This window comes from Dendrobates tinctorius, unplaced genomic scaffold, assembly GCF_039654945.1.
Source record: "Dendrobates tinctorius isolate UK_male_01 unplaced genomic scaffold, ASM3965494v1 ptg000250l, whole genome shotgun sequence".
Lineage (NCBI taxonomy): Eukaryota > Metazoa > Chordata > Amphibia > Anura > Dendrobatidae > Dendrobates > Dendrobates tinctorius.
Genome location: NW_027361917.1, coordinates 60,044,328 through 60,069,421, shown reverse-complemented (window position 1 = coordinate 60,069,421; position 25,094 = coordinate 60,044,328). Strand labels below are relative to the sequence as shown.

At 43.6% G+C, this 25,094-nt stretch overlaps 1 protein-coding gene across 5 annotated transcripts in view; it reads left to right on the top strand.

The window, feature by feature from the left end:
* The window catches only part of ADGRG6 (adhesion G protein-coupled receptor G6), a 233,546-nt gene that overhangs the window by 158,566 nt on the left and 49,886 nt on the right, over positions 1 to 25,094 (top strand). For all 5 annotated transcript variants that reach the window (XM_073557709.1, XM_073557708.1, XM_073557706.1 and 2 more), the window contains 6 exons: positions 8,315 to 8,448; positions 8,612 to 8,726; positions 13,056 to 13,117; positions 15,637 to 15,844; positions 16,121 to 16,286; positions 16,908 to 17,048. In XM_073557709.1, the coding sequence (XP_073413810.1) occupies positions 8,315 to 8,448; positions 8,612 to 8,726; positions 13,056 to 13,117; positions 15,637 to 15,844; positions 16,121 to 16,286; positions 16,908 to 17,048 (826 nt within the window). The remainder of the gene's footprint in view (positions 1 to 8,314; positions 8,449 to 8,611; positions 8,727 to 13,055; positions 13,118 to 15,636; positions 15,845 to 16,120; positions 16,287 to 16,907; positions 17,049 to 25,094) is intronic.

Below are 25,094 nucleotides of genomic sequence, written 5' to 3'. Positions count from 1 at the left end.
GAGCGACTTTGCCTTTTTCCGGGTCGAGTCGGGTTTCATGAAACCCGACTTTCTCAAAAGTCGAGTCGAACAAAATAGGCTGATTATCGTGAAAAGTCGAAGACCGACTGAAACACGAAACCCAATGCAAGACAATGGGGAAGAAAAGTCGGCAGTGAGTGAAGGACAGGAAACACACCTACAGTGCCCATTTTAATGCCAAAAACATCAATTCTTATTACTTAAGCTTGTCAACCTTAATTAACTTTATAATAATAGTTAGGCATTGAAAACTGGAGGTTATTTGGCTGAAGTTGTGGGGGGGGTAGGGCTGGCTCCACATTTTCGTGGGCCCAGGGCCAAAGAGTGTCAATGGGGTCCTTTAACACATGCCACAATTCATGATCCTCTGATACGGCAGAGAAATAGCGGTATAGTACAATGAAAAATACTTCACTTCTTACATCTCTTGACTGATATCCATTTTAAATTCTCCAGTGTATAATGGGCCTTGTAAATGCTGCTCCAGTGTCTCATGTCCACCTTTGGAATGCTCCAGTGTATGGTGGGCCTCATATATCATTCTCCAGAGTATAGTGCTCCCCAAAAATAGCTGTCCCAACATTGAAAACAATTAAATAAGTCTCCTCGCTAGGGAATCCCTGTACTAGTCTGGACTCCTCGTAGTCCCCATCTTCCATCTCACTGCACTTGGACTGTTTAGGCAGAGGGCGTACAGACGTGATGTCATTGCGCTCTCTGACCAGAATGTCACTGTCAGGAAATGCGGAAGACATCACGGCGGTGGAGCAGGGAGAGGTAAGTATTTCAACTTTGCAAGTGCTGTGATCCTGAGCAAGCAGGGGGGGGCCACTCGTTGGCGACATCACTGGCACAGAGCCCCTCATAGTACGCCGTGTGTCTGACGGCGGGTGTGCACCCCCACCATCAGCGACACTTGATTGTTCTATGAGGGACCTTGTGCCAGTGCCGTTGCCAAACAGTGTACCCACCCACCTGTCCAGGGCAACGGCACTCGCACGGGTGTGTGCGCCAGATGGTGACCCCGGCCCCGTGGGGGGAGGCAGCCCAGTTAGGGAGGTGGAAAAATTGGCATACTTTGATGTTGGACATTCAGCAGCTGCAAATGGAGTAATTGGAGAAGTCCGTGGAAGAGGAGGACAAAAGCAAGTCATTTTTCTGGCAACCTACGTGTCAGCAGGGGAGGGTGGGACAAAATCCTTTGAAACCCATGCATGGTTCATTTTAATGAAGGTTTGATCATCAACATTTTGGGTTGACAGACGGGTCCTTTTTTCTGTCAGGATTGATCCAGCAGCACTGAAGACTCGTTCAGATAACACACGCAGCAGGGCAAGCGAGCTCCTGTAAGGCATATTGTGCCAATTCAGGCCAGGTGTCAAGTTTACTGGCCCAATAGTCACAGGGGAATGACCGGTGAGGGAGAACATCGATATGGGAGGAGAAGTAGTTTGTTACCATAGTTGACAACTGCTGTCTCCTGTCACTTTCGATCGATGCAGTATTACCAGTCGTGTGAGCGGGACTTGAAAAATCAGTCCACAACATGGTCATGAAACCCCTGTGTCCAACACCACTTCGGCTGTGTGCACCACGAACACCTCTTTCATGTTGCCCCCTATGGCTTGTTGGAAAAACATCACCGCCGCTGTGTGCTGGGAATGCCTCAAACAAACGGTTTACCAGAGTTGCTTTTTTGTTAGCCAATATTTGCTCTAGGTTCTCCTGTGGCATGATGTTTTGGAATTTGCCTTTATAGCGTGGATCCAGGATGCTGTCCAACCAGTAGTCGTCATCATTCATCATTTTGGCAATGAGGGGGGGTCCCTTTTTAGGATCTGCAAGGCATAATCAGACATGTGGGACAATGTTCCAGGTGTCAATGATGCACTGCGAGTTTCTGCGTGGAGGAGCACTTTCTGGCAAATCCACATCCCTCATTCACGCACAAACCCTATACCTGACCTTGCAGCGCCAACATTTTTTCTTGCCCCCTGAGAAGCATCCTCCTCCCCAAAATAATCATCCCCATCATCCTCCTCCTCCTCCTCTTCCTCTTCTTCCTCCACCTTGTCCACGAGACTTCCTTGAGCAGACAATGGCTGACTGTCATCAAGGCTTCCCTCCTCCTCTTCCTCCTCGGCTGCAGACGCCTGCTGCTTAATGTGCGTCAAAGTTTGCATGAGCAGACGCATAAGTGGGATGCTCATGCTTATGATGGCGTCGTCTGCGCTTACCAGCCGTGTGCATTCCTCAAAACACTGAAGGACTTTACAGAGGTCTTTCAGCTTCGACCACTGCACACCAGACAACTCCATGTCTGCCTGCAAACTGCCTGCCCGTGTATCCTCCCACAAATGAATTACAGCCTGCTTCTGTTCGCACAGCCTCTGAACCATGTGCAGGGTGGAGTTCCACCTTGTTGCAATGTCGATAATTAGGCGGTGCTTGGGCAGGTGGAGCAATCGCTGCAGCTTCTGCATACGACTGGAGTGTACGGGCGACCGGCAGATGTGTGAGCACAGTCTTCGCACCTTATGGAGCAGGGGTATTAACTCCGGATAATTATTGAGGAAGCACTGCACCACCAGGTTCAAGGTGTGAGCCAGGCAAGGTATGTGAGTTTTGAAAGGGCTTTTGGCTGCCACAAAATTCCGGCTGTTATCACTAACTACCTTGCCTGCCTCAAGATGTAGACTGCCCAGCCATGACTCAGTTTGTTGCTGCAAGTAGTCGGCCAGTACCTCCGCAGTGTGTCTGTTGTCTCCCAAACACATCATCTTCAACACAGCCTCCTGACGCTTACCACTAGCTGTTCGATAGAGGGACACCTTGTGTGCCACACTGGCAGCTGCGGATGGAGTGCTCGTGCGACTGCACTCTGTGAACGAGCTATCGCTTCTGGAGGAGGAGGAGGGTCGAACGCCTACAGCCAACTGTTTCCTATAACGTGGGCTAGGCAGCACTGTCCCACCGCCACTGTCCCCTGTGGACCCTGCATCTACCACATTAACCCAGTGCACAGTGATGGACACGTAACGGCCCTGGCCATGCCTACTGGACCATGCATCTGTTTTGAGGTGCACCTTTCCACTCACTGATTGCTTGAGTGCATGGAGAATGTGGTCTTTCACATGCACGTGGAGGGCTGGGATGGCTTTTCGCGAAAAGAAGTGCTGACTGGGTAGGTCATAGCGTGGTACTGCGTAGGCCATGAGCTCGTGGGAAGCTTTGCTTTCAACCAACCGGTAGAGCATCATCTCTAACGAGATTAGTTTGGCAATGTGGGCGTTCAAAGCCAGTGTACGTGGATGAGAGGATGAGTACTTTCTTGTACTACTCAGAGTCTCTGGTAAGGTGAGCTGGACTTGAGAGCTGCATATGGTGGAACTAGCAGTGGACATGGCGGTTGGTGATGGTGATGGTGTTGGTGGTGTTGCTGATGACCGAGATTCAGTCTTTCGTAGCAATACCATTGTCATTCCATGACTGCTTTGCCCTTGCGACGACACCTCGACATTTGCTGCTGGTGGTGTGCTAACCGGTGGGCTTACAGTGGGGGAAGCGATGTAGCGTTTCTGACTACCTTCATTCAGAGCAGGTGCACATGTGGTACGTGAGGTTTGGTAGTCCGTCCACGCTTGCAAGTGCATGGTCTAAGCATGCAACTGGTATTCAAATTTCTCAGATTTTTCCCTCGGCTAAAGGTCTTTGCGCACTTCTTACAGATAACTTTTGCCTGATCATTCGGATTTTGTTCAAAAAAGTACCACACTGCATTCTTCCTACTATGGAAGACATTTTGAGACCTTGCACGCTGTGCTAATTTGACCATCTGGCCAAGCTGTCCTGCAACTCTTTTGGTTTTTGTAACAAGTTTTTGGACTTCTACGGTCCTGCCAGATAGCAGCTGTTGCGATGTCGTTGCCTGCTACGGATTCTCCTCCTCCTCTTCTGAGCTATTGGCAGCGGCACCCTCTTCCCCCAATGGATGCCATTCTGGGTCAACAACTGGGTCATCCATCACCTCCTCTTCAAATTCATGTGCACCTTCCTCTGTGTCACCGTGTAAGGTGGTATAGAATGCGGGAAGGGGCAACTGAGTTTCATCAGCGTCTGATTCTGCCTCAGTACACTGCGAGGACAATTTAGTGCTGTGAGTGAATGTACCAGCAGACAAATCTAGCAGTGGCATTGCATCAGTGCACTCCATGTCAGATTCATCTTGGACTGTGGAATTCACGATTTGACTTGCTAAACCAGGCATGGTATGTGAAAAGAGCTCCATGGAGTAATCGGTAGTGTGGCCTGCCACATACTTCACTTTTGGTAGGGGTGAAGGACACAAGGAAAGGTGTTGTTCCTGACCAGGAGCCTCCAATGACGACTCAGTGCTTTTATTTTTTGAAACTTCAGAAGAGGAGGCGAGAGAGCTGGAGGCTGTGTCAGCAATGTAAGCCAAAACTTGTTCCTGAAGCTCCGGCTTTAAAAGTGGTTTACATACTCCCAGAAAAGAGAGCCTTCGAGGCCTTGTGGAGCCAGACGATGATGCAGGCTCAACACCTCCTGCCTTAGGTGCTATTGTGCTTTTGCCACTACCAACAGATGCAACACCACCACCATCGGGATAAGCTGGCAACCCCCACAAACTTCCATGGCGTCTTCCACCATACTTGCTCATTTTTGTGAAAATGTACCCAAAATACCACCAGCTATATGGTACTGTAAAACAAGGTGGAAGGTGTATCTACTATTGGTGAGTATTTGAATCTCACTAGCGATTTGAGGACGCTGAACTATTGTCTCTGTCCCAGTAGAGATTACACCTCAATGTAACAGACTGAAATTGGATGGTGTATGACAAGGTGTAGGGTGTCTATAGGATTGGTGAGAATTTGAATCTCACTATAGATTTGAGGGCGCAGAACTATTGTCTCTGGCCCAGTAGAGATTAGACTACAATGTAACAGGCTGAAATTGGATGGTGAAGACAAGGTGGAGGGTGTCTATAGTATTGGTGAGACTTTGAGTCTCACTATAGATTTGAGGATGCAGAACTATTGTCTCTGGTCCAGTAGAGATTACACCTCAATGTAACAGGCTGAAATTGGATGGTGTATGGCAAGGTGTAGGGTGTCTATAGGATTGGTGAGATTTTGAATCTCACTATAGATTTGAGGACACAGAACTATTGTCTCAGGCCCAGTAGAGATTACACCTCAATGTAACAGGCTGAAATTGGATGGTGAATGACAAGGTGGAGCGTGTCTATAGGATTGGTGAGAATTTGAATCTCACTATAGATTTGAGGACGCAGAACTATTGTCTCTGGCCCAGTAGAGATTACACCTCAATGTAACAGGCTGAAATTGGATGGTGTATGAGAAGGTGTAGGGTGTCTATAGGATTGGTGAGATTTTGGATCTCACTAGAGATTTGATGACGCTGACAATGATGCTCTCAGTCCAAGTATGGACACAGGCAGCCTAATAAGCAAGACTGCTGCACAGTGCACACACAAAAGGGTGGAAAAATGAACCCTTGGTAACTGTGCAGAAAAGAGGATGAAAAGTATTTTTGCTTTTAAAAAAGCAGTTTGCACAGCAGTGTGCAAACAGCAATGCAGCGATCAGGGAGCCTTATAAGGCAGCCTAATAACCAACAGAGCTGATGCACAAAAATAGAGCCTCCCCTGTCACTGCATACAAAGTGATGTGTTGTAAGTGGAAATCGCTAACAGCAGAAGCAGTTTTTTGGTTCTTCTTCCCTGCCTAACGCTCTCCCTACAGAATCAGCAGCAGCAGCTCTCCCTATGCTAAGATCCGCATAAGTAAGATGGCGGTCGGCGTCACGCCTTTTTATAGCCGCTGTGACGCCACCCAAAGCCAGCCAATCACTTGCATGCCCTTCTCAAAGATGGTGGTGACCGATGCCTATGTCATCGCGTTGCCCACAGTGTGCGTCCTCCATCATTGGCTGAAAAAGGGAGCTGGAAGCATCCTTTGAAACGCGACTTTGGCGCTCTGGTCGCCGACCTCGTGGCCGACCTCACGCTATGGTCGGGTTTTTTTTCATGAAACCCGACTTCAGCGAAAGTCGGCGACTTTTGAATATGACCGACCCGTTTCGCTTAACTCTAGTCTAGATAGCAAAACAGACCAGAACAATTTTCTGGAAACTTTTCACCTACGACACTCGCCAAAATAGCGAATGCCTGCATCCAGTTTACAAACGTCTGTGGAATCAGCCGCCACCTCCTCTTCTCCTCCTCTTCTTTTCTACTATCGTCCTTCCCCTTATCTAAGTTAAATTTCTCCAACGGAAGGAGGGAGAATATCTCGACGTACTCGTCCCGCCAAATCTTTTCCTTCACCTCTTTCTTTAAATGGGCACCCAAAGGCCCCTCAAAGCACACATAAACCTCTCCCTTAGCCCTATCGTCCAGTTTTATCTTGTCACCCTTGTCCGTCTCTGTCTGAACCGAAACCAATACCCCCGCCGATGCCCTTCCGTCACACTCGACCGGGCGCAATGCCTCCTCTTCCGTCTGGGTGCCAGACCCCCGTCCCACTAACCATGCCCCCACCAGAGATGGGGCTGCCTCCCAAATTACCCCCCTCAAGTCTCCTCAAAATTTGAGATATATTGTTCAAAATATCCCGCAGCCCAGGCATTCCGCCCCACTAGGTCCACTACACCCCCTCTGCTCCCTAGCATCCCCTAGACTACCCCCACTCTCCTGTAATACAGCCCCTGCGGGCGACAAACACGACATGGAGCCATACTCACATAGCTGCACGGGTGCTGTGCCCCCGCCAGCTGAATGTCCAGAATCCCGACGTCCTCCATTATCCTGATGTTCGCTGCCCGAGTCAGTTCCATCTGACACTCGCTGCTGCTCCCAGCCCACGCCCCTGGCCTCCTCGTCAGCAGGGGGGACCTGAGCACGTGACTCATGGCGCCCCATAGATTTCTGACCCGAGCGCGACCTGTGTCGGTCTGCAGCACCATCCGACTGACTGCCAGACAGCTGCGCATTGCTGCCCGCCGCTCTCCCTGACGTGTCTGAAGTGCTGGGGCCAGGCAGGATGTCCTCATACTGGCCACTCATGCCCGCTGTGATGCTCTGTCTGGCGCCCCATCTGGCAGACCCCACGGATCTGATCTCCCCGGGAGCATCTGCCATGTAGACCCTCATCGCCGACCTCACTGTCGCCGCCTCCGCCCGCTTCGCTCCTCGCCGTTGTGACGCAGGCCTACCGCGGCCTGCTCCTGCACCTGTGGGCCATTCTGGCACCGCCAAGTCCCGCGATGCTTCAGCTCCAGCCCGCGATGTCCTCCCTTCCTGCCCGGCCTGTAGTTCCAGCGTGGCTCCCGCTCTCTGTCTTCCCGCTCCCGCAGGCCGGCTAGGCGGATTCCTGCCGGGACGGGTGCTGTGGGGGGAAACTACCCCGGTACTCGCGCCTCCCACAGGGTCCCTGGAGGGGCTCCGCAGCCTGCGCCTGCTGCGCGCCATCACCTCCAGTGACAACCTCTCCAGGGGCCTGGTCCTTCTGCCCCGCTGGCTAGTTCACAGTCCGTCCGCCGCCCTGAGGAGAGAGGACAGCTGTAACTGAAGCCATCCTCCCATTCTGGACTGGGCCACGTCCTGGAGCCTGGACATGAGCGCATCCACGGTCTCCATTCTCTATGTGCTGTCAAGGTGGGTCTTCAGTTTCCTGCTCCCTACTGACGAATGCGGTTTTCCTGCACTTTCTCTCCACTACCCCAGGCCGCCCCCACCCAAACTCCTCCCATACCCCATCCCAACCATTCAGGTCACCGAGGCCAAAACAAATTTGAAAACTTACCCGCCAATTGCAGTCATGGGGGCTTCCTCTCAGGCTGTGCCCTACCCCAGCCCCCATCTAGAATAGTTAGTTAGGGCAGAGAAAGGGTGATTAAGAGGGCATTCGGAGGGTCTGGGGGAAAAGAAGTTAGGCTCTGTGAGTGGGTCAATAAAAACTGTCCCCTAATGAGACGATGAGCACTATGTGAGAAGAGTGCAGTGATACATCTTATATGTGGTTTTTGTGAAGGAACAGAGGATTGGCCAAAACCATTTCTAAATTATTCAGTTTTGCTTGTTCTGCAATTTTCAAGAAACATCCTTCAATTGAGAATTAAAAACACTACACTATCTGTGAAAGAGGAATATACATTTGGACCACTACATTTATCTTCTTTATAATTATAGGAATCACTTGAATCCCCAAAGTTACTTATCTAATCACAATGTCCTATGTTTTTGCAGTTACTATATCTGGGCCCTTCTCGTGTATAACAATAGTAATAACGTTGTTTTGGAAAAGGATGATATATTAAAAAGGATTAATGGAAGCTCACACCCTGGTCTGACCCTTCAGGCAGTTGAAGTTTATCGAGTTGGTAAGTGGACACGGCATACAGTGCATGGTGAGATAGGACACCCATACACTCCCATTTACAAATGATACACACTGTGCAATTTGCCTAGTATTCACATACCCATAAAAGCAATCCTACTACAACTTCATTGACAAATCTCCCTCATTGTTTGTTTTTTTGCTAGAACTTTGTGAACAACAAGAAAATCCACCTTTATACACGTGGCCTCAAACGAATCCAACAACAACTGCATTTATTCCATGTCCAAGAAACTCTGGATACACAGCATCAAGGACATGGTGAGACATATGTGAACTCCTCTAACAAGGCGCCAATGTGTGTGTGCTATAAAGATCTTAAAGGGAATCTGTCACAAGGTTTTTGCCACCTAATCTGAGAACAGCATAATGTTGAGATGGAGACCCTGATTCCACCAATAAATCACTTACCAAGCTGCATGCTGTAGTTTTGGTAAAATCACTGTTTTTATCAGGTTTTTTTTATCAATAGAGGACTACTAAACTTGTGGTCACATGTAGTCCTCTATATTCAAGATCTCTGTATAATCTCACCCCCACCACTGATTGGCAGCTTTTTAACTATGCACAGTGTACACACAAAGCTGCCTATCACTGGTGTGGGCGGGGTTATACAGAGCTCAGCATTCAGAGGACTGTTAGATCTGGAGCAAGTAGCTCAATAAATTATACATTGCACTTACAGCATTCTGTTCGAATATTGGGAAGCAAAAACATGGTGACAGATTCCCATTAGGAGGACCACTACTGTAAGCTGATGCCAAATGATACTAGAAAGCCGTATTTCACTGATTGAAAATCAGGCTGCAATAAACATACATAAAGATTTTGTCTGATTTGACATCCAATGTGCATAATAAGACTATCATTCCTTGGAATAATGAAATTCTGGGATTTCAATTCATTTTTTGTTTCGGAGTTAAAGATAAGGCAGCAGTTCACAGGGGTACTAGGATAATAGCCATGTGGGCTTTCAACAGTCCCCCAGATAACTATGGGCTCTGGGAGGGAAAGGAGGGCCATGGGGGGCAATGTGCTGTGTGTGAGTGCATAACATGCAGACCTAACTGCGGAACTTAAATAGTTAAACAGCAGTAAATGGCGCAAGCTCTGACTGCTGGTGTTAGAAGAGGAATTATACCTACTGTTTATTCACGGTAGTCTCACTGTACAGTGAGATTATATAGCTTGCAGTGTGATTGGAGACATACTCTACAGATTAAACCTTGAATGGTATTGAGTTGACTTGAAAATGTAAACAATTGTGTTGCTATTATTTGATTTTAATTCTGATTAATTCTGATAATGCAATTTTATTAGAGAAATGCTGTAATTTAAACTATGCAGTATAATGCATAAAGTGAAGCAAGGAAGAGTTTCAAATTGTTCTTCAACCCCTTTACGACCTTGGATGTATCCGTATTTCCAAGATGATTGATACTTACCAACCTTGGACGTATGGATATATCATGATGATTTTGTGTGCTAGAGGGGGTGCGCGAGCGTTCACCTCCAGGTGTCAGCTGATTCTGACAGCTGACACCCAACACTCAGTGCAGGAGCGGTGCCAGCACCGTTCCTGGCACTTTAACCTCTAAATACCGCAATCGATATCGATCACAGCATTTCGCAGTCGTACAGAGGGAGGGAGCTCACTCTGCTCTCTGTTTGATTATAGCTCTCAAAAAAGTGAAGCAAAAAATAATGATTTTTTTTATAAAATTGTTTTTGTTGTGTAAAATCACAAAACCATAAAAAAAATAAATGTGGTATCGTTATAGTCGTACTGACCCAAGGTATAAAGCTGTATTATCAATTTTACCACACACAGAATGACATAAAAAAAACAATTTCTGAATTGCTGGTTTTTGTTCATTCTAGAGCACACAGGATAAATGTGATCTCAAACGTTATGTAAAAATTTAACCAATAAAAGCTTCAACTAAATTCATAAAAAAAAGCCCCTACCTAGGTCCATCATGTATCAATGGAAATATAGGGAGCGTCCATGTTACTAGCAGCACAAAACTCTGGAAAAGCAAAATGGCTCCTCGCCCCCAAAAGACAGAAAATTCTGCGCTCCCAAATCCAAATGCCCTCTCTTCTGAGCCCCAGTGTGCCTAAACCGCATTTAGCGTCCACATGTTTGGCATTTCTGTAGCTATGAGTGTCTGCCTAATTTACAGGTGCGGATCTCCAGAAGCATAAGCTGGGCACAATGTACTGGTCACTACAGCGTACTGGTCATTACAACGGCAGTTTGCAATTGTCACTCTGCAACATCCAGTGCTGCTTATTGCTGGAAAACACCCATGGAGTCAAAATCGTCACTGCTCTTCCAGCACTTAGGGGCTCTTTATATGGAATCCGCAAACTATTCTAGGAAAATCTGCGGTTCAGGTGGCAAATAGCACTCTGTCCCTTCCGAGTCTTGCCATGTGGCTAAACAGTACTATACAGCCATATATATTTCTACATTGAGCAGAAATTGTAGGACAAATTTTGGTGCCATTTTCTCCCATTTCCCATGTGAAATTGCTAACTCTGTGGCTAAAACAGAATTTTGGTGGTTAAAAATGTAATTATTTTTTCTTCACTGCCCCATAGTATAAAATTTTGTGACCAACCTGTGGTGTCAATTTCTGCATCCCTAGATGAATTCATTGGGAGATTAAGTTTGTAAAATGGTGTCTCTTATGGGGTTCTGCTCTTCTGGTACCTCAGTGGCTCTGCCAGAGTGACATCGCACTCTCAGACCAGTCCAGTAAAATATGAACTCCAATATGGTGATTCTTACCTTCTGAGCTTTATACTGTTCCTCAAACATACCGTAATTTTCATCCACATATGGTATATTGGCATACTCTGGAAAAATTGCACAACAAATTTTGAGTTACCTTTTCTCCTGTTACCCTCGTGAAAACAAAACATTTGAAGATAAAAGTTGTGGGAAAAATGTGATTTTATTATTTTCACAGATCTATTTTTTAAACTTCTTTAAAGCACCTGAGCATTCAAAGTGCTCATCACACATCTATATACAATCCTTGCGGGGTCTAGTATCCAAAATGGGGTCACTTGTGGGGGATTTATACAGATCAGGGGCTCTCCAAACACGACATGACACCCGCAGACCATTCCATCAAAGTCTGCATTATAAAACATCACTCCTTCCTTTCTGAGCCCTGCTGTGCACCCAAACAGTAGTTTCCCTTCACATATGGGGAGAAAATTGCTCAATGATTTTTTTAATCCAGTTTCTCCTGTTATCCATGTGAAAATGCTAAATTTGAGACTAAAATACATTTTTTGGGGAAAAAATAGATTTTTTTTCATTTTTACGGCTCAATGTTATAAATTTCTGTGAAGCATCTGGGGTTTCAAAGTGCTCACCACACATCTAGAAAAGTTGCCTGAGGGAACTAGTTTCCAAAATGGTGTTACTTGTTGGCAGTTTCCACTGTTTAGGCACATCAGGGGCTTTCGAAATGCGACATGGCATCCGCTAATTATTCCAGCAAATTTTACATTCAAAAAGTTTAATGGTACATCTTTCCTTCCAAGTCCTGTACACCCAAACAATGTTTTTTTCCCCACATATTGGGTATAGGCATGCTTAACAGACATTTTAAATCAAATTTTAGGGCCCTTTTTCCCGTAACCCTTGCAAAAATAAAAAAAATGACAATTTATGAAAAAGAGTTAAATGTTTATTTTTTTGCATCATTCCAAAAATTCCTGTGAAGCAACTGAAGGGTTAATAAACTTCTTGAATGTGGTTTTTAGCACCTCGAGAGGTGCAGTTTTTAGTATGGTGTCACTTTTGGGTATTTTCTGTCAATAGGCCCCTCAAAGTCACTACAAATGTGAGGTGGTCCCTAAAAAAATGGTTTTGCAAATTTTGTTCAAAAATGAGAAATCGCTGGTCAAATTTTCACCCCTATAACTTAGTAACACAAAAAAATGTTGTTTCAAAAATTGTGCTGATGTAAAGTAGACATGTGGTTAATGTTGTTATTAACTATAATGATTTAAGGGCATACATTTTTTTGCTAATTTCCATTTTTTTTTCCAAATAAACGCAAGTCATATCGAAGAAATGTTACCACTAACATGAAGTACAATATGTCACAAAAAACAATCTCAGGATCAGTGGGATCCGTTGAAGCATTTCCAGAGCTATATCTTCATAAAGTGACAGTGGTCAGAATTGTAAAATTTGGCCTGGTCATGAAGGTTAAAACAAGCTTGGGAGTAAAGGGGTTAATGGGTTGTTTCATGCAGAATTCCCCTTCCATATAACCCTGTAGGGTGGAGGAACTTCATAAAGGAAACAAAAAAACCCTGGCTGACTGCAATAGAGATTGCAGTTTGCCATCAGCAGCTTCTCTTTTGAAACAGGTTCTCTACAATAAACCCTTTTTGAAAAGGATAATATTTTCAAAGGATATTTTATTTATTGTAACCTGCTGTTTAAATGTGTCTGGAAATCTGCTAAATTTGTTTTCAAGGTGAACTGCGCCCAGATTATCTACGTTCTATTGGTTGATATTACCTATTTAACTGTAGTAAGTTTATTTTTCTTTGTAGCTATTTGGGACAACATAACTATACGTCATATTGGGGGCCGCCGGATCTGAGCAACTGCACAGGTAAGAAATTGAGCAGTTGTAATAGGAATAAAACTAAAACCAGAATTAAAACAATGCTCCCATTTTTCCTGCATAGGTGTTACAAAGTTTAAGCTTAGAAGCTTGCTGCTGATATTTATACATCAAGCGCATTAAACAGTTTGAGATTTACATGATTTATGCTTTATAGCAGCTGTCTATAATCTTTTATAGGTTGCAATAGACACTGGTCTACATGGCACCTGGAAAGAATTTCAAATTCCACTCAACGCCAGTGTGGGTGCGTGCTCATCCCGCTCTCCTATCTGTGGCGTCCACTCGCTGTACACAGGATCACACAGTAGGGAGTGGTCGATGCAGACAGGAGAGAGGGATGAGAGCACACCCTCAATAACACTTGCCTGCTCTGAGAAAGCAGGCATTGTTAATAAAGCTAAGGGAAGGTTTATGAAATGTTGATTGTGGAGGTAAAATGGTGCATTTAGCCTTTCACAAAGAAGCCCTTATTTGCATATTGAATAAACCTGTTTTGCTGAAAAACTAAAAAGTGAGCTAAGTCCACTATAAGGATGTATAAGTAGTTAATTTGAGATTGGAGTTGACAAAATTCCTTTCAGAAAAAGACATATAAAACACAGTTATTTGTTATGAGCTCATTTTCTGCTCCACCAGTTGAGAGTTCCCCTTCCGTTCTCCCTCTGGTGGTGACGGGAGGTAGTGAGGTTGGTTTAAGTGGTAGTGATCTGCCACCTGGTGAAGAAGATAATGATTGGATCTCTGGAGTATCAGACTGGATATAAGACAGCCGACGCCCTATCCTGTTGCTGGTGATTCAGTCTGCTTCTCAGGTGTAGGACTCAGCTCTGTTCCAGTCTTTCAAGATAAGTTTGTTTTTTTTGCTAATGTTCACACTTGCTCTTGTTGGTCTTTTCAGTTTTTTGTGTGGTCAGCCAGCCCGGCTGGGCTGTGCTGAATTTTCACTCTTATTTGCCAAATTGCCTTTTTTTTGTCCCTTGTTAGATTGGCCTCTTTTTGCTCTGTCTCAGAATATTTCAGAGTGCTGATATAGTGGGAGAAGTCTAGTGACTTAAGGGTTAATTTTGCTATCAGTTGTGTTGGACATTTTGTAGGGTTTTTTGGCAGACTGCAGACAGTGTCTTTCCTTTCCTGTCCTTTCTAGTTAGTCGGGCCCCATCGTTTGCTCAGCCTATTTTCCTGCCTTTCTGTGTGTTTTCATCTTGTTTCACCGTCAATACATGTGGGGGGCTGTCTTTCCTTTGGGGTCTGCTCTGGGGCAGTTAGTTTTCCTCTTTTCCTACTTTAGGCTTATGTAGCTCTCCGGTTGGGATGAGGCGTCTAGGACCAACGTAGGAATGCTCTACGACTGCTACTAGTTATGTGGTTAGAATCTGGGATCTGCAGTCTGCATAGTTACCAACCTCTTTGGTTTTCTGAGACTTAGCTTGTGTTGTTTTTTATTTTCTCCTCGGCTACCCATTCATAACAGTTATTAGGTGTTCATTACCACCTAATTAGATGTAGTCTGCAAGCAATCCCCCTTTTAGTATACTGGTTAAAGAGGTTGTCCACTACTATGACAATCCCTTCTTAAACTAAGTGTTCTGCCCCGATAAAATAACAAAGCACTCCGGTGCTGGCGCCATTCCCACAGTGTTGGCGTTTGCTGTCCCTGGGGCTGTGATGAGGTGTTGTGATGCCTGCGACCATTCAGCACTGGCGTCACTGTCTCTGCCTTAATACAAGCTGAAAATGAAGAGGAAGCCAGGGCTGCAGCTGATCCCTGACTTCCTCTTCATGTTCAGTTTGTCCAAAAGCGGAGTCTGTGACACCAGCGCTGACTGGGCGACAGGCATTAAGTATTGTTCCAGCACATCACAGCCCCTGGTCCATGAGTACTGACATAGCTGGAATGGAGACAGCATGGTAGGTGAGTATCTGCTTTATTATTTTATTGGAGCTGAGCATTTAGTTTGAGGAGTTTTCCTAGGAATGGACAAGCCCTTTAAGCTCATAAGGCTCCAAGCATTACATCATATAGTTGTAGTAAAAAGTTCAGACCCAGCACCAGATAAAGAAATCCAATAAAACTTTATTAGAACTTCATTAAAAATGTAGTGCAGGCATACTACATGGTTCTTGTCAGTCAGACTCTTAGTTATATCCTGACATCCTTTTCTACTTCATTAAAATGTAGTACTGGCATACTGTTGTTTCTGTCACATTTCGAGTCATACTCTTAGTCAAACAGGCTGCAAATAATAATCTGACTTAACACGTCAGAACAACAATATGCCTGTACCATATTCAACCTATGACTAAGAGTCTGAGTAAGGCGAAACGTGTCAGACATCAGTATGTCTGTACAACATTTTTAATGAAGTTCTAATAAAGATTTTTGGTGATTTTTTTTATCTGATGCTGGATCTTAAATTGTTTACTATGACTATATAAAGATTTGAAATTGTTAAGAGGATTTATTGTGCTAAATCATATGGACTAAGCAATGTGTCATTTTACAGATAATGCTGAAGATTTGGCCAATCTGTTAAATCTTACTGGGAGCGGCCAGGAGCTAACGCAGGAGAAAGTTAATGATGTTGTCAAAACACTGAAGAAAATAGTGAATGATGCTGCTGACATTAATGCTGACCTGGGCTCAACTGTTGTAACTGTGTTTTCCAATATATTAAACAGTTCAGACAATGTATTAGCGACATCCTCTTCTCAGTAAGTACCGTATTTCTTAATATTTCATTGATTTATCAATTAGCTATTCTTGGAGTAATACAACAGTACTGACGACTCAGATAAATTGCAACAATTCTAACCATTCTTAAAGCAGATCGTACAAATAAAATGTTCAGAATGGATACAGGTAATTCTAAATATTTAATATAGTGCTCAATGCTACCCTAAGAAGTGAATTATTGAGGGATGTTAGTGAATGGCAATGATGTCATATTTTCCTAGATCTTACTTCTTCTGTTATTGTGTTTATTTCAGAGCACTAAAGACAATAGAAGCTCTGGCTTTAAAGATTCAGTTCCCAGGACCATCTGTCAGCATTGTGTCACGAAACTTGTGTTTAGGAGTTTCCAAAGTGAATGCTACCTCATACAATGGCTCATCCTTCAGCGTTGGAGCTCAGAGTAACAGTTCCGATTTTAAGGTGTAGTGAACTGTGACTTATTTACAATTAACATAACAAACACGCGTGCGCACGCACACACATACAGATACGTCAGCGACGAGAGGTGAATATGTAATTTTTTTATTGCAGCAGCAGCAATATACGATATAAACTGCATTTGAGCACTATATGGGCATCTTATGGGGCCCATCATCATCTTTATAGAGCATTATATGGGGCGTATTTTTGTTTGGAGCATCTTTGGGGCCATCATCAACTTTATGGAGCATTATATGAGGCATATTTTTGTATAGAGCATCTTATGGGGCCCATCATCAACTTTATGGAGCATTATATGCGTGATATTTTGTATGGAGCATCTTATGGGGCCAATGTCTCAATTAATTTAATTTTATTGGTATCTATTTTTATTTTTGAAATTTATCACTAGCTGCTGCATTTCCAACCCTAGGCTTATACTCTAGACAATAAGTTTCCCCAGTTTTTGTGGTAAAATTAGGGGCCTCGGCTTATATTTGGGTCAGCTTATACTCGAGTATATACGGTAATAATAAAAATAATATGACAAATTGCTAAGAATACTGTGATATAAGGAGCTTTTCAATATGAATTTTACATTTCAATATATTTTTTCATCAGGTTGACATGAAGACAAATCAGGATAACCCATTGGCATCTGTTGTCCTTCCATCCAGCCTGTTGTCGAATTTAAGTCAAGATGATTTCTATACTGTTACAAGAGCCCAGTTCACCTTCTTCAGCAAAGCTGGACTTTTTCAGGTGAGTACTTGTTAATCTGAGCAACTTTAAAAAAAATGGTTAAGGCCTAGTTTTTTCAGGTAGTCATTTCCCACTTTAACCCATCACACCTTTTTAAATGTTGGGTTTTTATTACTAATACTGTTACCTATTCCCTTTTGTATTTATCAAGAAGCTTTGCTGGTCCAGTGAATAGTAAAAGCCTGACATCATCTTCTACATCCTGCCCCTTACTGTCACAGTCCAATTCTTGGACCTGTGTCAGATTCTGGATTCCCTCATTTAAACCTTTTTTTTTTCCCTTTCAGGCCTTTGGGGCCTTAATATGGGTTTTTGCCCGCGGTGGCCACAGGTGTTATTACATGTCTGATAGTTTTCTTTGCTTTACCTTTTGCCCCTGGTGGTTACTGGGGTTATTGCATGTCTTTGGTTTCTCTGCTGATGGTGACCACTCCTCATTTGGTATATAAGGTCACCTGGTGTATCAGCTGGTGTTGGTTAGAGCAGGTCCTTTGTGGATTCCAACCACGGTGAAGTTAGCAGCTGGCTCTGAGGTGTTTAGCCACTGCTGAAAGCTGATCTGGTGCTGAACTCTACTGCCCAGTGTTTGCAGCAGAGAAAGATGGTGAAGGTAGCAGCTGGCTCTTAGGTGTCGATCCACTGCTGAAAGCTAACTCAGTGATGAACTCTGTTGCCCGGTGACTGCAGCAGAGAAAGATAAGTGTTTTGTTGTTTTCCCCCGTTGGTGTATTTTCCTTCGTGTGTATTAGTGCAGCGGTGGGACCAGTGTCCGCACTATCCAGTTCCCTAGTAAGAGATAGGTGCAGGGCTAGTGAGGGATTCAGGTATCCTGGTCGGCAACAGGTGAAGAGCCTGTATAGGGAACGTTAGGAGTGTTCAGGGACACTGCCTCAGGGGAGTGCAGGAGGCCTCCACGTCCCCGTTCCCAAATTGCAGGGCCCACCATTGTAACTGTTTCCCCGGTGTTCCCCTTTTGTCTTGTTGTTTCAGATACCGACCTGCGTGTCGTGTCACACAGGACAGGTACATGTGACAGTTTTGTTGCTTCAGTTACCGACCTGTGGGTCGTGTCACACAGGACAGGTATACGTGACACTTACATTACCTGTAACTCTTACATTAGGGCACTGAAACACCTTTCATGCCTTTCGGATGATACATTAATTTCAGTGTATATTCAATTGTGAAATCTCTGCTAAATGCCTATAAATGGGGTTATACTTTACTTTTTCCACTGAGAGTATAAAGGCTTTTATTACACAGTTTATTTCTGGCATTCTAAAGTGCATGAAAAGCCACTCTAAATAATGCCTCCATTTTTAGATGCTACAAACACAACACTATGACATGAGTAAGAAAAAAAGAAATACACTAGTGATGCTCACTTCTAAAATATAAACAGCTTTTATTGGTGTACAATAGAGTTGAGCGATACCGTCCGATACTTCAAAGTATCGGATCGGAATGGATCGGCCGATCTTAAAAAAAAGTATCGGTATCGCCGATTCCGATACCGGAAGTCCCATTCAAGTCTATGGGACTTCCGGTATCGGAATAAGAAAAACCCTGTTTTTGCCTTGTACAGCCTCTCTGGGGTCTGTACGGGCCTTTCAGGGGGCTGTGCCGGCCTGCCAGGGGGTCTGTGCAGGCTCCGGTGGTCTGTGCCGGCCTGCTGGGGGGCTGTGCCGGCCTGCCGGTGGTCTGTGCAGGCTCCGGTGGGCTGTGCCGGCCTGCCGGGGGGCTGTGCCGGTCTGCCGGTGGTCTGTGCAGGCTCCGGTGGGCTGTGCCGGCCTGCCGGTGGTCTGTGCAGGCTCCGGTGGGCTGTGCCGGCCTGCCGGGGGGCTGTGCCGGCCTGCCGGTGGTCTGTGCAGGCTTCGGGGGTCTGTGCAGGCATCGTCCGATGGGACTACAAGTCCCATCGGGCGATGCCTGCTACCATGACAGTGATTGACACATTAGCCAATGATGCGACAGTAGTAGTCCCATCATCCGGCTAATGTGTTGAATGTAAAAAAAAAAAAAAAAATTACATGCTACATACATGCTACATACATACAACATGCATACTACATACATGCTACATTCATACTACATACTACATACATGCTACATTCATACTACATATATACTACATGCAACATACATACTACATATATGCTACATGCATACAACATGCATACTACATATATACTACATGCAACATACATACTACATATATACTACATGCATGCAACATGCATACTACATATATACTACATGCTACATACATACTACATATATGCTACATACATACTACATATATACTACATGCATGCTACATACATACTGCATGCTACATACATACTACATGCTACATACATACTACATATATGCTACATACATACTACATATATACTACATGCATGCTACATACATACTGCATGCTACATACATACTACATGCTACATACATACCACATGCTACATACATACCACATATATACTACATACATACTACATGCATGCTACATGCTACATACAAACCACATACATGCTACATACATACTACATACATACTACATGCATGCTACATGCATGCTACATGCTACATACATAACACATATATACTACATGCATGCTACATACATACTACATGCTACATACATACCACATACATACTACATACATACTACATGCATGCTACATACATACTACATGCTACATACATACTACATATATACTACATGCATGCTACATACATACTACATGCTACATACATACTACATATATACTACATGCATGCTACATACATACTACATACATACTACATGCATGCTACATACATACTACATGCTACATGCTACATACAAACTACATATATACTACATGCATGCTACATACATACTGCATGCTACATGCATGCTACATACATACTACATACATACTACATGCTACATATATACCACATATATACTACATACATACTACATACAATACATTCATACAATACATACATAGACATACAGTACATATAACATAGAGTAACATACTTACCAATACTTGTCACATTGTTCCCCGAAGCCATTGTCTTTTACGGAATAAATATTATTTTCACTAAAGGGTTGAAACAAAAGCGCAATAGGGTCTTATCCGGGTAAAATGTACAAATACTGAAAGTATTAAACTCACCTTCTCAAAGAGAAAATAAAGCTTGTATAGTAAGTCAGCCTGCTGCACGTCCAACGGTCCACAGCGGAACCGTACCACAGTTCAATAAGGAATAAATTCTTGGACTTAGAGTGCGCTGCCAGACAGAGGGATTTCCCACGCAGCAATGGCATAAAGTGAGACTAGGGACTTTTTTTTTTTTAAGTGGCGGAGGAATACAGTGCGGAAGGATACCTACCTTCCATCATTGGATTCCTGCAGCCCGTAGAGAACGGCAGCATCAGCTGATGCTGCAGTTCTCTACCCAAGATCATCATGGGACACACTCGTGGACTGCTTCGGATCGTGGGTGAGTATTTTTGTGGTTTGTTATGTTAATATTTATTCCGTAAAAGACAATGGCTTCGGGGAACAATGTGACAAGTATTGGTAAGTATGTTACTCTATGTTATATGTACTGTATGTCTATGTATGTATTGTATGAATGTATTGTATGTAGTATGTATGTAGTATATATGTGGTATGTATGTAGCATGTAGTATGTATGTAGTATGTATGTAGCATGCATGTAGCATGCAGTATGTATGTAGCATGCATGTAGTATATATGTAGTATGTATGTAGCATGTAGCATGTAGTATGTATGTAGTATGTATGTGGTATGTATGTAGCATGTAGTATGTATGTAGCATGCATGTAGTATGTATGTAGTATGTATGTAGTATATATGTAGTATGTATGTAGCATGTAGTATGTATGTAGCATGCATGTAGTATATATGTAGTATGTATGTAGCATGTAGTATGTATGTAGCATGCATGTAGTATGTATGTAGTATGTATGTAGTATATATGTAGTATGTATGTAGCATGTAGTATGTATGTAGCATGCATGTAGTATATATGTAGTATGTATGTAGCATGTAGTATGTATGTAGCATGCATGTAGTATGTATGTAGTATGTATGTAGTATATATGTAGTATGTATGTAGCATGTAGTATGTATGTAGCATGCATGTAGTATATATGTGTTATGTATGTAGCATGCATGTAGTATGTATGTAGTATGTATGTAGCATGCATGTAGTATGTATGTAGTATATATGTGGTATGTATGTAGTATGTATGTAGTATGTATGTAGTATGTATGTAGTATGTATGTAGCATGCATGTAGTATGTATGTAGTATATATGTGGTATGTATGTAGTATGTATGTAGTATGTATGTAGCATGCAGTATGTATGTAGCATGCATGTAGTATATATGTAGTATGTATGTAGCATGTAGTATGTATGTAGCATGCATGTAGTATATATGTAGTATGTATGTAGCATGTAGTATGTATGTAGCATGCATGTAGTATGTATGTAGTATGTATGTAGTATTTTTTTTTTTTTTTAACATTTAACACATTAGCCGGATGATGGGACTACTACTGTCCCATCATTGGCTAATGTGTCAATCACTGTCATGGTAGCAGGCATCGCCAGATGGGACTTATAGTCCCATCAGACGATGCTTGCACAGACCCCCGGACATCAGCACAGCCCCCCGGCAGGCCGGCACAGCCCCCCGGCAGGCCGGTACAGACCCCCACAGGGTGCACAGACCACCGGCAGGCCGGCACAGCCCCCTGGCAGGCCGGTACAGACCCACACAGGGTGCACAGACCACCGGCAGGCCGGCACAGCCCCCCGGCAGGCCGGTACAGACCCCGGGCAGTCCACACAGCCCCCCGGCAGGCCGGCAGAGACCCCCGGAAGGCCCGAAATGACGGCGCATCATGATGCGCACACACCGCGCATCATGATGACATCATTTCGGCTGTCAATCAACTTTGAACTTCCGATTCCGATGCCGACTTCCGATATTGAAAAAATATCGGAAGTCGGTATCGGAATTCCGATACAGCAAGTATCGGCCGATACCCGATACTTGCGGTATCGGAATGCTCAACACTAGTGTACAAGCATAAAAATATCAAAAATATCAATACAACAACCTGAGACGCAGGTACAAACATGGGCCAAGGTGACATACCAAAATGTAGACATAACAGCATAATAATACATCATCTTTTATAGTATTGCTAGCCTTGGTATATAGAATTAGTATAAGCCATGCATAAATGTATAAAGAGGGATAAAGAAATGGTACGCTATATCCCACACCAGTGAGAACAAGGCATACTGGAGGTGAGCTACAGAAAGTTTGAAATATACTATAAGGTGCAATAAGTAAACCAATGTAATAAATCTCAAATAATGTAATAATTAATAGTAATCTTTAATAGCTGTAGCCAGATGTATCCAGTTATCCAATAATAGACACAAGAAAAGTCTATAGCAGGTATATAAAGATACTTATAAGGTAATTATAGCTGCATATGAAAATCGCTCATAGACTATTCTCAGCCAAAGCTGTAATAGCTAAAGTGCCAATGAAGAGAAAATCTAGCTCAAGGATGAAGTGAAAAAACAATTCCTTATTCACTCAGATTTTTGCAAAAATAGAGGATAAAATTCAGCATAGTACGGACAAAAAAATTGCGTTATCAATGCGTTTCAGGTGTCATAGCACCTTTAGTCATGGATTTTCTCTTCATTGGAATTCAATACACCAAGACACGGCGGTTCCATGCTCCGAGCCTCATGATGTCCTGATCGGTGAGCTGGATTGTTTTATAACAACTAAAGTGCCCAGTGCTGGATAAGGTTCCTAACCAAAGTATGCTAAGCATCAGAAAACATGTCACAAATGATGACCCATTCCTCATGTAGCCCAGACACTCCATATTAACTCTTGGCTTCATCAGAGAAGCACTTTCCCTGATGAAGCTATAACCTACAGTGATACGTGTGGGATGTCTGGGCTACATGAGCCATGGGTCATCATGGGTGACAAGTTTTCTGTTACTTAGCATACTTTGGTTAGCACAGGGCACGATGCAGCACCCTGTAGTGGTTATCTAGGCTGTGCACCCATGTTTGTATGTTCTTCTGCTACAAAACACGATAGAGCAACAGCATGTGTATACATTAAATGTCTTGTTTAAATATCACTCCTTTTAGATAGAATATCAGGCTTATTGTGCGCTGCTGGACCAGATACAATTACTAGCAAATGAAAAGTTTAACCATTTATTTTCCCAACGCGTTTCAAAGTGTGAACCACTTCTTCCTCAGGGGATGACATATAGTGACTATATGTCATCCCCTGAGGAAGAATTGGTTCACACTTTGAAACGCGTTGGGAAAATAAATGGTTAAACTTTTCATTTGCTAGTAATTGTATCTGGTCCAGCAGCGCACAATAAGCCTGATATTCTATCTAAAAGGAGTTATATTGGTGGCCACGGAGTGGACCCTCGGGCGTGCAGCAAGCTGACATTGGTCTATGTGCTTATATCTTTCCTGGAAAGGGTGAGTAGATTTTATCAGTCTTTTTTCCAGTTTCCACCCAGATAAGACCCTATTGCGCTCTTTCTTTTTCCTTAGTCCTTTCACTTGTTTAAATATCAGTTATAGAAAAATGCTTTTAGGAGTTAAATGAATCTGTCTCCAGGTTTTTGCTACCTCATGGGCAGCATGATGTAAGGGCATAGACCCTGTTTCCAGTGATGTATCACTTACTGGGCAGCTTGCTGTAGTTTTGAATAAATCATTATCTTATTTTCTACCTGTTCTCTGAATGCTGAGCTCTGTATAACTCTGCCCACACCACTGATTGGCAGCTTTCTGTACACTGAATATGCAGCACGTTTCCAATTAGTGGTGGGGTGAGGTTATAGAGAACTCATGAATATGGAGGACTACATGGCAGCAGGTTGACTAGCTCTCTTGTCATAATCTAATAATAAAGCAGTGATATTATAAAAAAATACAGCAAGCAGCCCAGTAAGTGATACATCGCTGGAATCGGGTTCTCTATCTCTATATCATGCGGCTCTCAGGTGATCGGCGGATATTTAACAGATACAATCATGCTGTATAAATGCAACATAAATGATTAGTGCTGGAGGCTGGGGAGAGAGGTGACAAGTCTAATTTTATAGAGTTTCCGACCACTTCTATTGATTTGTGGAAAGTAGTTTTATAGATATAGATGTGTGATAGGTTTTCTAATTTAGAGTACATCGTGTACAGAGAAAACAAAGTGGTGACAAAAGTACAGTAACCCAACAGGTTTTCAGCATCCGTTATGGCAGTACAAATATTTATTTCCCTGACATAACAATACAGTGCCAATAAGATAAGAGAACCAAGCCATTCCATATAGGAAATGATGTCACAGGGTTATAATATGTCGACGTCAAGCCTTGTAAACAGATTAGTTACAGCTTGGGATTTCATTACCATTTCACATCCACTTGTAATGTGCCCTCTTAATTAATAAGGAATTCCAAACAAAGTTTCAGAAACAAAAATCAAATTCTTTTCATACTATAAACAGGACATTGGGTTAAAAAGGTAACAAGTGTTTCCCATTTGAAGAGAGATAATGGAGCACAGCGTAGACTCGTAAATAGAGAGTTGCTACATTTCCTCTGCCTGATTTCAGGCCGGTATGGTGAGATTTTCACCCTTTAAGTGAACCTGGTTCTTAAATTATAGGAAGGGCTAAGAGTACTTGTGGTTGAAGTCTAAAGGTACTGTCACACTTAGCGATGTACCAGCGATCACGACCAGCGATATGACGCGGTCAGGATCGCTGGTTCATCGCTAAGTGGTCGCTAGTGAGCTGCCACACAGGCAGATCTCACCAGCGACATCGCAGGGGTCGGGGGTCGCTACTTACCTGTCACACTAGGCGATCCTGACGTCCTCCCGCCCGGCTCCACGCTCGTCGCTCGTCTCTCCACAGGAAGCGCCGCAGGAAGCTGACGACGAGAAACAGTCCA